Source organism: Mauremys reevesii, linkage group 19 (genome assembly GCF_016161935.1).
Source record: "Mauremys reevesii isolate NIE-2019 linkage group 19, ASM1616193v1, whole genome shotgun sequence".
Lineage (NCBI taxonomy): Eukaryota > Metazoa > Chordata > Testudines > Geoemydidae > Mauremys > Mauremys reevesii.
In genome coordinates this window covers 15,957,224-15,972,143 of record NC_052641.1, presented here as the reverse complement: position 1 = coordinate 15,972,143, position 14,920 = coordinate 15,957,224, and the positions used below count along the sequence as shown (strand labels likewise).

The following is a 14,920-nucleotide window of genomic DNA, read 5'->3' as shown; positions in this document are numbered from 1 at the left end:
CAGATGCTTGAAATGGAGCATCAAGCACATCATTTATATAGTGCTGTAAATTCACATTCTGCTTACAAAAATAGGGCAAGACATTCACTGTCCCAAAATGTTTACACTCCAGGACAGACAGGCTGAGCCATGGCACTCCAGTGCAGGTAAGACAGAGTATGAAGGGAGAGAGGAGGTGGAAAGATTTTCTGGGAGAAGTGAAAGTTGGAAGGATGAAAGGGGGAGGCTTTGCAGAGAAGCACAGTGGGAGAAGGGTACAAAGAAAACAGTTTGGATGAAGGCTCAGGGCCACAGGGAGCAGAAGGATGAGAAGATGGAAGAAATTAGAACCAGGATGTAGATCAGCTAGAATTGTGCAGAGCCTAGAAGATAAGGTCAAGGAGCTAGAACTTCATATGGTACAAGAAGAAACCAGGGAAGGGATCTGAATCCGAGGGTGACATGGCCAGAGCTGTGGGAGGATGATGATCTTAACAGCAATGTTTTGTACACATGAGCCCAGAAGATCTGCTACCTCCCTTTCCCCTTTGGATTCAGGGTGGAATGTAGATGAAACCCCTCTTCTTCAGGCACATATGCACACACCCACCCTTCTCCCTCAACATAAAAGGATTCCCAGTTCCATAACGATGAAGCGTCCCAGTGCTGGCAAATAATGGAGACTCTCTCTTACCTGGACTATTGCTCTCCCAAATCTCTGTGCCCAGGCTGCTTCCGGACACAGTTACATCGCCCTGCTCCAGGCACATACTGTTTTGCTTCTTAGCAAATCGAGGCGGGATACGAGACTGAAGGACACGTCCTTTGTTTGGTCCCTAAGAGAGAGGTTCAGGCTATAAGACCTGCTATTGGTTCAGGCTAACCTGCTGCTGGCAGGCTTCTTTTCCAGGCTTATATTTGGCTCTTGAAGCAGATATGCCCTCAGAGTTATCCAAGCTTGGGGCTGCCTTTATCAAGACAATCCCAGCAAGAGCCACCATAAGAGGAGACGGCCACAGTGTTTTGTTTCCTGTATCCAGCTGCTGCTGGGAGGCTGCAACAGCCGGCAGTGGTGGCACAGCAGGAATGCTGAAGAAGAGCTCTTCAGAATTTATTAAGAACGGCTGGCTCCAGCAGCAGGGAGAGAGACAGGCAGAAAAAAAGATTAAAACTCCAACTCAGATTCTTCCTTAATCGTTCCCCAGTCCTGTTGACACAGCAGGATCAATTCACTAGTTCACAGTAAAAAAAGAGACTGATAATTCACTGAATCAGACACCAGAGAGGGAACCAGCTGTTAGTTTACATAGCACATTTCCTTGCCACTGCAGGATTGTTCCCTATTGCACAATCACTCAGTCTCTTTCTAGCCTAATTTTAAATGCACCAAGGAACTAGGCTTCTATCACATCTCTTGATAACCCACCACACAATAGATCTGACTGTCACAGAGCATTTCCCAACAACATTTTATTGCTGAATTTAATCTTTCCCCATTCATGCTAAAATAAATTCTTCCCCTCAGCAGAATTTACAGTCTTCAAATACTTGTAGATTCATGTCTCCATCGCACCCTTAGTCATCACTTAGCCAAGCTATACAAAATTTACTCCTAAATCTTTCCTCATAAATCAGTTCCTCTAGCCACCTAAAAAACCAACAAGTTGTTAGAGCTCTCTTCAGTTTGCTAATGTCCTTCTGGTCAATATGGTGCCCAGAACTGCACACAATATTCCAGGTACAGCTGCACCCCAGGGAAGCTATTACCTCTCCATCCTATGACATGGTACCTAGGCACACAGAGCCCATAACTGCACCTGTCTTTTCTGCTGCCATATCCCATTACAGAACTCCAGGATTGGGTTGTTCACTTTTAGCATTATTGCTTCCCAGGATTCTTCCTTCTACTGAATAGTTGTGCTTTGGATTAGTCCCCTCTCCCATCAAATGTATTAGCCTGCAGTTTTCCAAGCTGAATTTCATTTTGGTGCTTAATACCCATTTTTCTACTCCTTTTAAGGGACTGGAGAATAGTATTCAAAGGTGGTAAAATACTGTAATACAAGCAAGTCACAGGACACAATGTTGGCCCGAGTTGGTAGTCCAGTATAGACCAGGACAAATTGTGTTCAGCATAGCATCACCCTGGACTTAAATTACAATTAGCTAACACAATAACGAACCCAATTTATCCTGGTCCACATGGACCACTGAGTTGTAGTTAGCATCATGTCATTATTCTTCACAATCATGGTCAAACACAAATAACGTTTTGTAACATAGACAAACTCCAGGCCCCTTTGTATTTCTGTCCTCACTAGTGTTTGCAACTCCTCCTAATTTAGAGTGACCAAGGAGTTTCATATGGTGCTTGTTTCCTGTTCTAGATGTACTAACACTCCACAATGGGAGACTGGAGAGACGGTGATGGGAGCAATCTGCGCCTTTCTTCAGTGTATCAGTTTAGATTTGTCTCCTCATATTCCACTCCTCAAGAACAGAGTAGTAGAAGGGTCAGAAGGATCCATTGGAACATCATTTACACTGACAGAAGACCCTGACTAACAATTCAGCCATAGCAATCCAGTCTCAGAACACTGCTTAAGGGTCAATGAGCAGCTAGGAAAGGGACATTTAAGTCCCTAAAAATGGTCTGGCTACAAATTATTATTTTAACCCTGGAACCACCCTTCTGTATGTGTATTTCTGCTGCTTCCTAGCCAGATAAAATCTTACTGTTCAGGAGATAAGTACAAAACCTTAATTTGGGAAAGTGAACTTTTGTTAATTGATGCTGGCTGAGAAGCTCTGATCTGGATTTAAGAACTCTACCTTTAATGAAAGACTCTTCAACTGGCAGCCTATGATGAAAACTGGCCTACTCCCACAATTCCCTTGTAAGCATTTCCAAATGGCAGAAGACATGCTCAATTTACCCACCCAGACATAAGAACAGCCATACTGAATTAGACCAATGGTCCATCTAGCCCAATATCCTGTCTTCCAACAGTGGCCAATGCCAAGTGCTTTGGAGGGAATGAATGGAACAGGCAATCATTGAATGATCCATCCCCTGTGGTCACATTTTCTATGCCTAATACTGTGAGGGTTAGTCTAACCACACATGCTGTCACTTTCTCAAAAACTTTGTGTATGTGTGTTTGTGTCCCTCTCCTTCTCAGACCACTGCAGGCTTTACTCCCACTCCTCACCTGGGCAGCTTGTTCTTTCTTCCTACGTTCCTCTTCCAGCAAGCGGCGTTGCTTCTTAGTGAGGACCTCAATGAAGCCTTCTCCTGCCATAGAGCTCACTTCATTCTCCTCTGCTGTGCTTGAAACCCGATTGTCAATGATGGCATCTGAACAAGATTTACGGTTTAAAAAGGTTGTTCAAAAATGTATTCCAAAAGGGACCCAAGCTAAGGAGTGAAACCACTTAGCCAACAGCAACTTAAATTTACTTTGGAAACTAGGCAACAGCAGTCTGTTGATATCTACCAGCAGGGTTACTCTGAAGTGCCTTGCATCACTACTCTCCAACAGAATCTAAGCACACTATCCGTGGCCTCGAGAATCACGGCGTAGGACTGGCAGCCAAAATCTGGGCTTTCCATATGACACCAAAGGCATTAACTCTAGAGAACAACCCAGAAACTCCTCCTAATGCTGAATTACATAGCACTGGGTAACATTTTCAAAAGAACCCAAGAGTTAGGAGCCTAAGTTCCATTTTCAAAAGTGATTTAAGTGCTTTTGAAAATTTAACCCACAGTCTTTAAAGTGCTGTACAAGGATTAACTGATTAACCTTTACAACCCACCCCCGAAGGATTATTAACCCTGAGGTGAAGTGACTTGCCTAAGGCCACAGAGAGCCAGTATCAGAACCAGGGTTGGAACTCAGCTGACTTTCAGTCCTGAGCTCAGCTCACACTCCTCTGCTTTAGATGGCTATGGTTTCTCAACTTCTCTCCAACCAACCAGACTATTTTTTACTCTTGACTTGAGATAGACTGTAACACTGTGTAGAGAGAGACATTTCTATAAGCACTCCCCTAACTCTTCCCACAGAAGAAATGTTAAAGGCACACCAACATCAAATTTGGCTCAAAACTGGGTCTTAATGAAAAAATTAAAAGCTTTTGCAAATACTTAAGACGAATAGAAATGTTTCCATAATATCTGTTGGTCAATTCCACCAGAAATTTGTTATAAATAAATGGAGAGAAAGGAATAAACCTGACATTTAAAATGACTTCATTTTGAATCATGCTGGGTGTTACCAGTAACAGAAAAGACGACATTCTAATGTGACGTTTAACTGGACAGCGTCCCTTTAAGGAGACCAACTAAATTAGACACTTACTTCCATAATTCAACTCGAACTGTGACATGGTCTGTCCCTTTTCACTTGGTCTCTGGGCTGTGGATTTAGGCTCTTTTTCCTGCTTTTTACCTGGCCCCTCAGCACTGTCTGAGCTAGTGCGCGATGATCTCTCTAGGCTGTAAACAGAGTGGCTGCTCCCACTTTTGGCGTTACCCAGACCCCCACCTTCTTCTGGAGATCTGAGAGAAAGAGAGAGAAGGGGGTTAGGTTCAATGAGGACAAGGAGGGTGGGGAGAAACACAAATGGGTTATCTTCTCCTAGCCACGTTTTTAAACCAAGCCGGGCAACCCACGCCCCTCACTCTCAATTGATGTAGATGCTGCTTCAGAGCAGAAGCCTGATGCTGAGGATATTGTTGTGGGAAATGGGATGGAAACAAAACAGCAGCATTTGCAGTGATGAACTGCACATGGTTTGTACTCTTCGCTTGTCTCACAGGGAAATTTACAGGCCTCCCGCTCTCTGGGCTCGTGCTACCAATGTCTTCTACCCTTGTACAAAAGCTTTAAAGTTTCCCTGAATCCTCTTTAAATAAATGCATATTTTCCAGCAGGGTCAGCTTGGGGGCAGAGAGGGGAAGGAAGGCAAGAAAGAGACAAACATTGAGCCAAAAAATGCCTCTTCCGGATTATTTTTCTTGGCAATTCTTCGCACCTCTGACCATCAGCTACATGTCATTCCCTACAGCTTAACTGACAAGGAGCACTGGGAAGCTGAAGAGAAGAGGTGCAGAGGATTAGCAGCACGATAGGAAAAAAATATCTGGTTTAGAAAGAAGCAATATTTAGCAGCATATATCGGTCTCCCCCTCCCCCTCTCCCTCCCTTCTCTTTTCACCTGAGTACAGTTCCTACCACACACCCAGGTATACTCCCTTTTACTGGTATCTCAGCATAAACCATTATTCTGTTATTATGGAGCAACTTGCTAATAATTAGCCAGGGAAGAAAACAATCAAGTAGTGTCATCAAAGCAAGAATTATCTACTTCAGGGGTTCTCAAACTGGGTCACAACCCCATTTTAATGGGGTTTCCAGGGCTAGACTAGGTGGGGCCTAGGGCCAAATCTGAAGCCCAAGGGCTAAAGCCCTGGGTGCTGGGGCTCAGGTTTTGGCTTCGGCCCTTCCGCTCGGGGTGGCCAGGCTCGGATGGGCTCAGGCTTCCGGTCTCTTCCCCCCACCCCTGGGAACTCCCAACACTGTGCACAAGCCACAGCTACTGCTGTGGATCTAGAAAAGCTTTGAAGTAGAGAAATCTACTTAAATAAATGACATTTCACCTCTGCATTCCCATCAGGTCATTACAGAGGAAACAAAGCCTTCCAAACTTTCCACCACTGCCAGGCCATACCCCAGCTGGGATTCACTGGAGGAGGGTTGGAGAGTTTGGAGTCGGTGACCAAGAAGTATCTGTTAACTCTCTAGCACTTGAATTGATGGGATGCACAAGCGTGATCTGCCATTGCATGATAGGATTTAAAAAGGTTAAAGAAGGGTGGCAGCTCAGGCAGCACCAGCCATTACCAACCACTCTTCTGAAACAAAGACAAGCTGGAACTCCCACCACAAGTAGTGTTCGAGCAAAGGTAGCAGAGGTACAGCAGGCTCAAATGAACACACATGTTTGTGAAGCCAATGAACACCACACAGATGGATAACTGGTGCTAAGTCATGTGTGTGAGATAAAAGGAAGCACAGCCAACATCTCTGCATGAGTCAACCCCTTCTTGCCTGCAAGTCCAGTTTGCCACAGGGATATCAGCACATGTGGTGACACGCATGCACAGAGCATGTGTTGTACGTCAGACTTTGAGTTTACCTTTTGCTTTTCATTGGCATCCCATTCTGCTGGCTCTCGAACCGGGAAGCAGCTCCTCCACTGGCCCTTACCAATTGCTCCCCAAACCCTGCTGGTTCAGCCTTACGGCTCTGTCTGTCCACAAGGGGCCTCTGGCTTGAGAAACTCCTCTTTGCCAACTCTCTCTTCTCTCCCAAGCTGCCACTCGCAAGGCCACCGTCCAGCTGCGCTTCACTCTCCAAAACACCATCGCGTCTCTCCCGTCTCTCACTAAAGTCGCTGCTTTCAGACGCTGTCTCCCACTCCTCATTGGCATGATCTGACGAGTTCTGATAGGGCAGCTCAGGAGACCTCCTGCCAGAGACACCATTCTTCTCCACCGTGGTCAGCTTGGGTCTCCCAGGCCATTGACTGGGCAACAGGCTGGTTCCACCTTCCTCGGGATTCCACTGGCCGACGGATTCTCTCTCTTGTCTCAGGCGCCTGAATCGGGGGGGTTTGTCTTGACGAGGGGGACGCCGCCTCCTGAATGGCCTGTTTTCTATGTTCTCTTGATCTGCAGTGTAATCCTCCTGGAACAAGGGCCTTCTGTTGTCAATGTGATTCTCCTCAAAACCCCTGCCAGTGAAAGAGTCCGCGTGCTTGTAAGAATCTTGGATATAGTCCCTGTCAGACTGTCGCCTGATCCCAAAAGTGTCTGATGGAGGGCAGTGGCTGTACTCCTGCCATGTGGTTCCCCCGCTTCTGCCCTGCCACTGGGAAGGCTCTTTCACCATGAAGCCTCTTCGCCCATACCCAGAGTTGCTCAGTCGTGGGGGCAGCGACCTCCCAAAGGCTCTCGGGGCCCTCACCTTGGCATCAAGGCTGCTGTGATCGTCAGAGTAGATTTTATTGGACCTCCAAGAATCTTTGAAGTCTCCTTTCTTCAGGTCGCTCTCCTCCCTCTCTAGGAGGGAGCTTTCATTGCTGTTTTCAGAACCCCTCTGCCGGCGCCGCTTGGGGAGCTCCTCGTACTCAGACCCTTCACTATGTGTCTCGCTAGCAATCCTGCGCCTGGGCTTGCCTCTCGAGAAGTCTTCCAGCTGATTGAACTCCCGTAGACCCCGCCCTCTGCTGCTTCTTTGGTTGTTATAAACACCCCTGCCACTAACAGCAGTACCACGGCCTCTGAAAGTGAACTCTCTAAAGCCTCTGCCTCTCCCTCGGCCTTGGCCTCTCCCACCAAAGGCTTGTTCCTCATCGATAAAGATCCAGTTGTTTCTTTTTGTGGGAGGGAGGTCATTAGACTCTCTGGAAAGCTTATTCTCCCATGCCCTTTCAGTCTTATCCTCCTCCTCCTCCTCTTCCTCTTCCTCCTGAGATTTCTCAGCATCTTGGGTGAAGCTCGCTTGGGAAGAACCCTTTTCGTCCAGCAGGTAATGAGTGGAATTTAGCAAGGTTGATGAATCTTCTGAATCATTCTCCACCTTATAGACAGGTGCTTTCTCTTTTGCTGGGTGTGAGATCTCTTCTCCTTCTAGTTTAATCTTCTCCTGCTCTTTCTCCTTCTCCTCAACCTTGAGGGCTTTCAGGACTGGTTTTTTAATTGGTCCAGATCTCCGGGTCCTCCCCATCTGCTCCTGGTGCTGATTGTTGGTGTTTCTATTCTCAGGAGCCCAATCCGTCTCTTCAGCAGGTTGCTTGCTAGCAGCACCTTCTTTCTTCCATGGGTCAGCACTAAATGACTGCTCGTCCCTGGGCACGTCTTCATCTGCCTCTGCTGCAGGCTCCGAGGATTTCTGATGGTGGTTGATGTCCCAACCATTATACTCAGGTTTTTTATCAACTTGTATAAAGTCAGACTCCAGGGGAGAATACCGTAAGCTTGCATGGCGGGCGCCAGAAACGCATGCATCCTGCACAGTCTCCTGGTGCTGAAACAAAAGATCCTGGCCTATTCTTTGAGAAGATATACTGCTGTCAAAGTCAGCTTGGGCCTTCTTGTCAAAAGTGTTTAAGTACTCATCCCCTCTGTCCTCAAAGAGATCTCGCTGGGCATTTATGCCCTCTGGCCTTCCAGATGAGGCAGAGTAAGAGCTGTCACTCCTGAAAAGGAACCAGAACAAAGTCAGTCAGTCAGTCAGTCAGTGTGATTGAAGCACAGCTCCAGGTCTCCAGGTTGAACACAGTAAAAATAAAGAAATAAATGCAGTTTAGTTATCTACTTTAAATCATGACAGATCAAGCCTATAAAATACTTGACTGCTGGATTCATTGATCTGCCATGGCCCCAGTCTGCAGTACCAGGTCAGGCAGAGCTGATGAACAAAAGTCAGTGGTTTCTGCACAGAAAATAAAAACAAGGGAGGTATACTCAGGAACTGAATGTGGATTCAGCCTCCAATCTTTGTAGTGATTTCAAAATTAGCAGCTTGATTCAGAGTCAGAGTGGTAAGGACCACTGATTAAAAAATGAAATAAAATAAAAGTAAGAGACACCCATGAGTTAGCCAGAATTTTTGACAGCTGTCTACATAAGCAAAAACTGCCTCTTCCCACTGAGGGAGCTCCTGCAAAGCCCCAGGGCAGAAAGGTTAAGGTCCAATGAGAATCAATTAGAGTCTCTCTAGTTTTTAAAGTTATAAAGCTTTGATTACACATACTGGATTTAATCTTCTTATATGCAAGAACTCAATGGTGTTTTAGCCTATCACTACACTGCACTCAAGGGAACACAGGTGACCAAAAATACTTCTCCTGCTCTTTGAAGAAGTCTTATGGGTAGACTCCAAACCCACTCTTCAAAGGGAAGAGGCACTCCCAGTACAGTGGGCATGGCAGAATGGCACGGTTTTGCCCTCACCTGGTATGCAGTCCCTCCATGCTCATGTTCTCGGTCTGTTTTTGATGTGGTAATGGGTATCCTTTGTTCTGCAGGGATGTGTAGCTTTCCTGGCCCCACACTGGGGCAGGGTCCATGGAGGCAGCTTTCCTTTCCTGCTGCAACGATGGCTGACAGTTCTGCTCTTCAGACCTGCAGCCGCTCCCATTAATGGAGTCCTGCTGAATCATGGGCTTCAAAATTCCTGAACAGAAGAAAGAATTCAAGCTGTAACACTAGAAGCGCATAGCCAAGCAGTATTTTACAGCCTTAGGGCAGGTCATCTCCCTTGCCCTCCTGGATGGTGATGAATGCACCCATGGAAACCTTCTTTTAAAAGGGAAAACTGAGATCAAGAGATATATAAAAAGAGGAACTCAACTGCCTCAGAATGAAAGGGAAGCAAGGATCCTTAGGGCCGCAATTTAGAGCAACTTTCATAGCCAAGCCTAAGCATAGCAATCCAGAACTTCACTGGCTTGGGAGCAAGAAGCGGAGGGAGGGGGTAAGAAATACAAAATAACCACAAACATAAGGCACTGGTTTACTCATCCTACTGTTTACATGCCCGTCTCTGGCAGATTAAATGCAGGATTAACAAGTGCTAGGAACATATAACCTGAGGCAGGACTTTTTGGCTTGTCCTACCTTTCCTTTGGGGATCTAATAAGGTTTTGTGAGTAAAACCATCTCTAGCCCACTCCTTCCTTTCCTTCTCTACCACACCAGAACCCTTCCCTCCATTCCTGCGGGTTGGGGGTCTCTCCCTGCTATGAAATGAGAGCCACCAGGCACCACATGACTAGGTGTGGGGGTACTCTCAGGCATTCCCTATGCCACCCCAAACTCCAAGTACACATCCTAGTGCTGCCTGTTCATCAGCCCCCACCTCCCTTTTGACTCTTCCCAATCCCTGGAGAGGGTTGACAACAGAAAGCAAGGATGAGCAGTCTGGGCCAAGGTAAGGGTGGTTATGCAGAAGACGGGATTTCAGGAAGGCCAAACCGACTGGGATAGCTCCTCCCTCCAAGGGTCCTAACCTGCATCTCAACAGCCAAAAACCCACCCTCTTGTCTGGCACAGCACTCCTAGTGGCCTGAAACCTTAGGAAAGTGATCAGTCCTCATGGCATTATACACCTGAGGACTAGTCAGAACCCAAAAGAACGTAGCTTGCTCTTTGCAATTAATTCTTTACAGGTTACTGAATGTGAAGGTCCCATCAACTCTCAGTCTCATGAATCTAAGTTCTAGGTTAAAGGCCACAGATATGGTCCAGAAACTGAGTCAGAATAGCATCGGAAAGTAAGAAAGCCCGGGGGGGGGGGGGGGGGAAACAAACAAAAAAACCACCACCCTTTACCTGAAGGATGAAGGGCCGAAGGGTAAAAATCCACAGGGGTACGGCCCTGAGCCATACGAGGGTCCATGTAAGACGGCATCATCATCCAGCGAGGATCAAAGCCGAGCATCTGAGGGTGTGGTGGGTAGAACGTACGCTGAGGATGGGAATGGGATGGTGGAGGATAGACCTGCTGTTGCTGCCAATGCTGCATCTTATACAACTGCTCCTGGGTAGGCAGAACAATGAGATAGGTTAGCACAGTCCTCAAACATTTGTATATAGCAGGACATGAGTCATGAGTGCATTTTCTTTGGCGTAGGCCAGCTTGCACACAAGCTTGCATTATAAACTCAAAAGAACCAAAGAATCCTTCCACCTCGGGTAGGAGCAATGACAGATGTGGGCAGTTCACTAACAGGTTTGATAGGGAGCAGCCTGCGCTTCTTTAGATGCATACGGCAGCTCACACTGTATTGCTGTCTTCTCACAAATATTCCTGGTGCTGCTAGATCACAGCATTACATCAGAGACACAGGAGATTTTTAACAGCATTTTCCAGCAATTTAGTAATCTGGTTCAAATAATGTAGATGCTGCTTCTCACTGGAGGGAATTTAATCACTTGATATTTAGTGCATATAGATACTACTACTAATACTAAAACTCATTAACCAGAGAGATTACATTAAAAAGGAAATAAGTTCAGTTAAGAGAACATTAAAATCTTAGAGTATTTCCTATGTATTATTCTGAGAGATGAAGCAACCATGAGGTCATCTCATTCCATTACCCTGACAGGGCAGGATACAATCCCCTGATAAAGGAATAGAACAGATATTTATCTGATTTGACATATGATCTTAGCCAAAGGTCCAGGTAGAAACTACACACAGAAGGAATTTTATATTCTGGGGAAAACCTTCAAAATGTAGCAAAACCAATTAGAACAAGTTATATTTATTGGTCAAACTTGATTAATTTTTTTAAAAACTATGTTTACAAAGTTACCAGATGCTGAAAATGTTTATTAAAAAGGTCAACTCCCTTCTCCTCCCACTGAGCCCCTCACTGAAATAATCATGGCGTATTTGTCACAGTATAAGAGCTTCCACTACAGCTCAATATCCCAGAGCAAGATTACAACTTCCATGCAGGATCCAGCATTAGGAGAAGAGAGGCTGGGAAGGACAATAACAAAAGCAACATGTTTTTAAAAAGACAAAACTCTTTAATAATAAGCATCAGGAATATGGATACCAGCTAAGTAAATTGCTTTTTCTACAATGTGCTCTCAATTCCAGGTATGCTTAAGTGTGAAAGCCCTTCCCAAACACTACAATCTTGGGAATCTTTGCTTCTTGCTACTCAAATCATCAACAAGAACAACATCAAAGGGAGTCTAACATTTCACTTAAACAGACTCCCTGATAACAAAGGCACTGAAGACTTCAGTTCATTCGTTCTAAACTAAATGAGCAGTGCCAGGCAACTTGAGTCAGGATAATAGATTGAGGTAACCCATCCAACAGCTGCAATAAAATCAGGCTGCATCAAACAGTTACATTTGAAAAGAGAGAACCTATTTCCCCTAAAAGCTAAGCCACTCCACCAACATTACATGTAGGCCATTTCCACAGCCGCATTTAGCCATTCTGTGGGATTCACACTGTACTTTACTAGCCACAACTAATACCGTATGTGCTATGCATATGACTGAATTATCCATTAGAAAGACAAAAGTACTTTGGAAATTTTGCCTATATGACAGAGACGCAACCTTCCAGAGCATTTTACTTCCTACATGGAGACAACCAGATGAGAAAGGAACAAATCGCAAAGCCCTAAAGTTCTGACCCAACACCATAGCAATAAGGCAGGGGTCGGCAACCTTTCAGAAGGGGTGGGCCGAGTCTTCATTTATTTACTCTAATTTAAGGATTTGTGTGCCAGTAATACATTTTAACATTTTTAGAAGGTCTCTTTCTATACGTCTATAGTATATAACTAAAGTATTGTTGTATGTAAAGTTAATAAGGTTTTTAAAATGTTTAAGAAGCTTCATTTAAAATTAAATTAAAATGCAGAGCCCCCCCCGGACCGATGGCCAGGACCCAGGCAGTGTGACTGCCACTGAAAATCAGCTCGCGTGCCATAGGTTGCCTGCCCCTGCCATAGGGAATCCCTTGCCCACCATTCAAATCTGTCACACTGCAAGAGAGAGATAAGGTGGGTGAGGTAATATCTTTTATCGGACCAACCTCTGTCAGTGAAAGAAGATTTTGAGTTACACAGAGCTCATCTTCAGACCTGGGAAAGGTACTCAGTGTCACTGCAATGGAGTCAGCTTCTAGTTATGAGGTAAATCACAGTTCCAGCTCACAGCATGAGCTGTGTATTGGGAGACTGCAGAAGGAATTAATCCTCTTCTACCAGCCCATGAAGCAAAGCAGGACTGCAGTAACCGCTGTGACTTCCATATAGCTAGGGAATAGAATGGTCTGGGAACCTACTAGTCATGGCCCTGCTTTTAACATGACAGCGCCTAAATACCCTTTGAACTGTGGTCTCATTCTTCATATTGTTTTTATAATTCAAAAAGGAGGGCAGACAAATAGTTTATGCCCAGGATTAAGGTTGTACTGAACCAAATACAAACAAAAGAGACAGGATACTTTAAACAAAATAAAATAGGTGTTGGCATTTTAACAGCTATACAGAAGTAAATTTGAGCAGTTATTGTGGTGATTTTCCATATGAATATTACCTCCTTAAGGGCTTGATCTTGAAAACATTTCCATCCATCTTTGGTCTTGTCTTCACTAACATGTTAGCTTCAAGTGTTGCTCCTAATCTGACTCCCATCCGCAAACAAGAATCTCTAGCTCGAATTAAGTGATGCTTTACACTCGAGCTAGCTTGCCTGTCAGGAGGTACAGGGGGAGTGCTCGAGCTAGGAACACAGTAGGGATGCGGCTATTCTTTGCTGCAGATCTGATCACTCTGTGTTGCTGTTTTGCAGTGTGGTTACGCTCACTTGAGTTAGGCTAGTCCAAGTGTAGATAACTTGAGCCAAATCTGCAGTGAAGACAAGCCTGTAGGGCTTTATATTGCTGTCCAGCAGCACTGTACTGTATCCATCTGTTGTCTCTTGTCTTATACTTTAGTCTGTAAGCCCTTGGGAGCAGAGACCATCTTTGTGTTCTGTGGTTTGTACAGAACCTAGTACAATGGAGTCCAGTAATACAAAATAATAAATAGTAGTAGTAGTATTTGAGCACCTTCCATGTAAAATCAATAGCAAAGTGCCCAGTAAACTTCAAGGAACCACTGGCACTTCTCCCTTGTCACAGAATAAAAATCTCTTCCTGGGGTAGGAATTTTAAGATCGTATTAATTTGTTATTTCTGTTGGTAGGGGTTGAAAAGCGTGTCACAGCTGTGAATGATTCCTACCAGAATAACACCACCACCAACTGACTTCTATGGGGACCACCTAATAGAGGTAAGCAAAGTACTACACCCAGCATGAAGTGTTTGCAGGAGAAGCCGGTTGAGGTTTAAAAGCTGCTTTCTCCTCGCCTTAGTGCAGAAGTAACCAAACAGGAAAGATGACTCTATTCTTAGCTTTACATTTATCTACTGCACTGGAATCTTAGAAATTTTTTTTAACAAAATTAAGTTTATGACAGCAGGTTGTATTATCATTTTTGACTGCAACATCCCTATGGAATAGCAAGCACTACAAAGAGATGAGAACCACAAGTGAAACTAATCTATTTGTACTAGCCACACAAAAGATGAAAAATAAAGCAAGACTTTTTAAAAAATATTCTTCCAGTGGTAATAATTCAAGATGTTATTAGTATGACAGGGGGGACATTTAGAAATATTGGATTTTGAGCTTGACAGCCTCCATTGTATATAAAGTAACTGTAGCAACCGTTAGTGCTGTATCTTTGAGTCACCAAAATACCTATCAACCACAACAATAATTATGGAGTAACATGGCAGTGAAGAGTAATTATTAAAACCCCAAGCTAAACATCAGGGCTATATTAATTTAGCGATATAATTAGGCTTGACAGAATTCAATTTTTATGTTTTAATAATTTTGATGGAAAAACATCCATGATTATATTAAGCATTTTTTCAATTTTTATCAAATTAAATTTGCATAGTTGCAGGAAATTATGAGGGCATCAGACAATTATTGAATGACAGCAGGCAATGAGATTCAAAAAGTTAAAAAGCTTTATAAAACTGTTAAAACCCAAACTGTCATCATCACATGTTAAAATATCCTTAAGTTGGTTCTCAGTCATTTTTCTTACCTTTCCTATCTGTAAATTTCACATATTGTATATTTTCTTGCCAGTTTTTGTGTGCGTATGGTGAAATCAATTTTTACTGACATTTACCAATAAAAAATGTAATCCTTCCAAGCCTAGATATAATTACCCCTTTTGTAACCACAGATGGTCCCCGTGAGACTGATGCACAAATGGCTACTCTGTGAAGGATTACAATGAACATCTAATCATTCCAAGCCTGGATGC

General features: G+C 44.3%; 1 protein-coding gene across 4 annotated transcripts in view; it reads right to left on the bottom strand.

The window, feature by feature from the left end:
- Positions 1–14,920, bottom strand: part of PRRC2B (proline rich coiled-coil 2B) — a 69,290-nt gene that overhangs the window by 18,216 nt on the left and 36,154 nt on the right. For all 4 annotated transcript variants that reach the window (XR_005589843.1, XM_039506187.1, XM_039506189.1 and 1 more), the window contains exons 14-19: positions 10,385–10,592; positions 9,005–9,227; positions 6,184–8,247; positions 4,344–4,543; positions 3,192–3,337; positions 674–815 (exon numbers count right to left, since the gene is read on the bottom strand). Coding sequence is in view for 3 of the 4 variants with exons in the window: in XM_039506187.1 (XP_039362121.1) it covers positions 674–815; positions 3,192–3,337; positions 4,344–4,543; positions 6,184–8,247; positions 9,005–9,227; positions 10,385–10,592 (2,983 nt within the window). In the remaining variant the exon portion in view is untranslated. The remainder of the gene's footprint in view (positions 1–673; positions 816–3,191; positions 3,338–4,343; positions 4,544–6,183; positions 8,248–9,004; positions 9,228–10,384; positions 10,593–14,920) is intronic.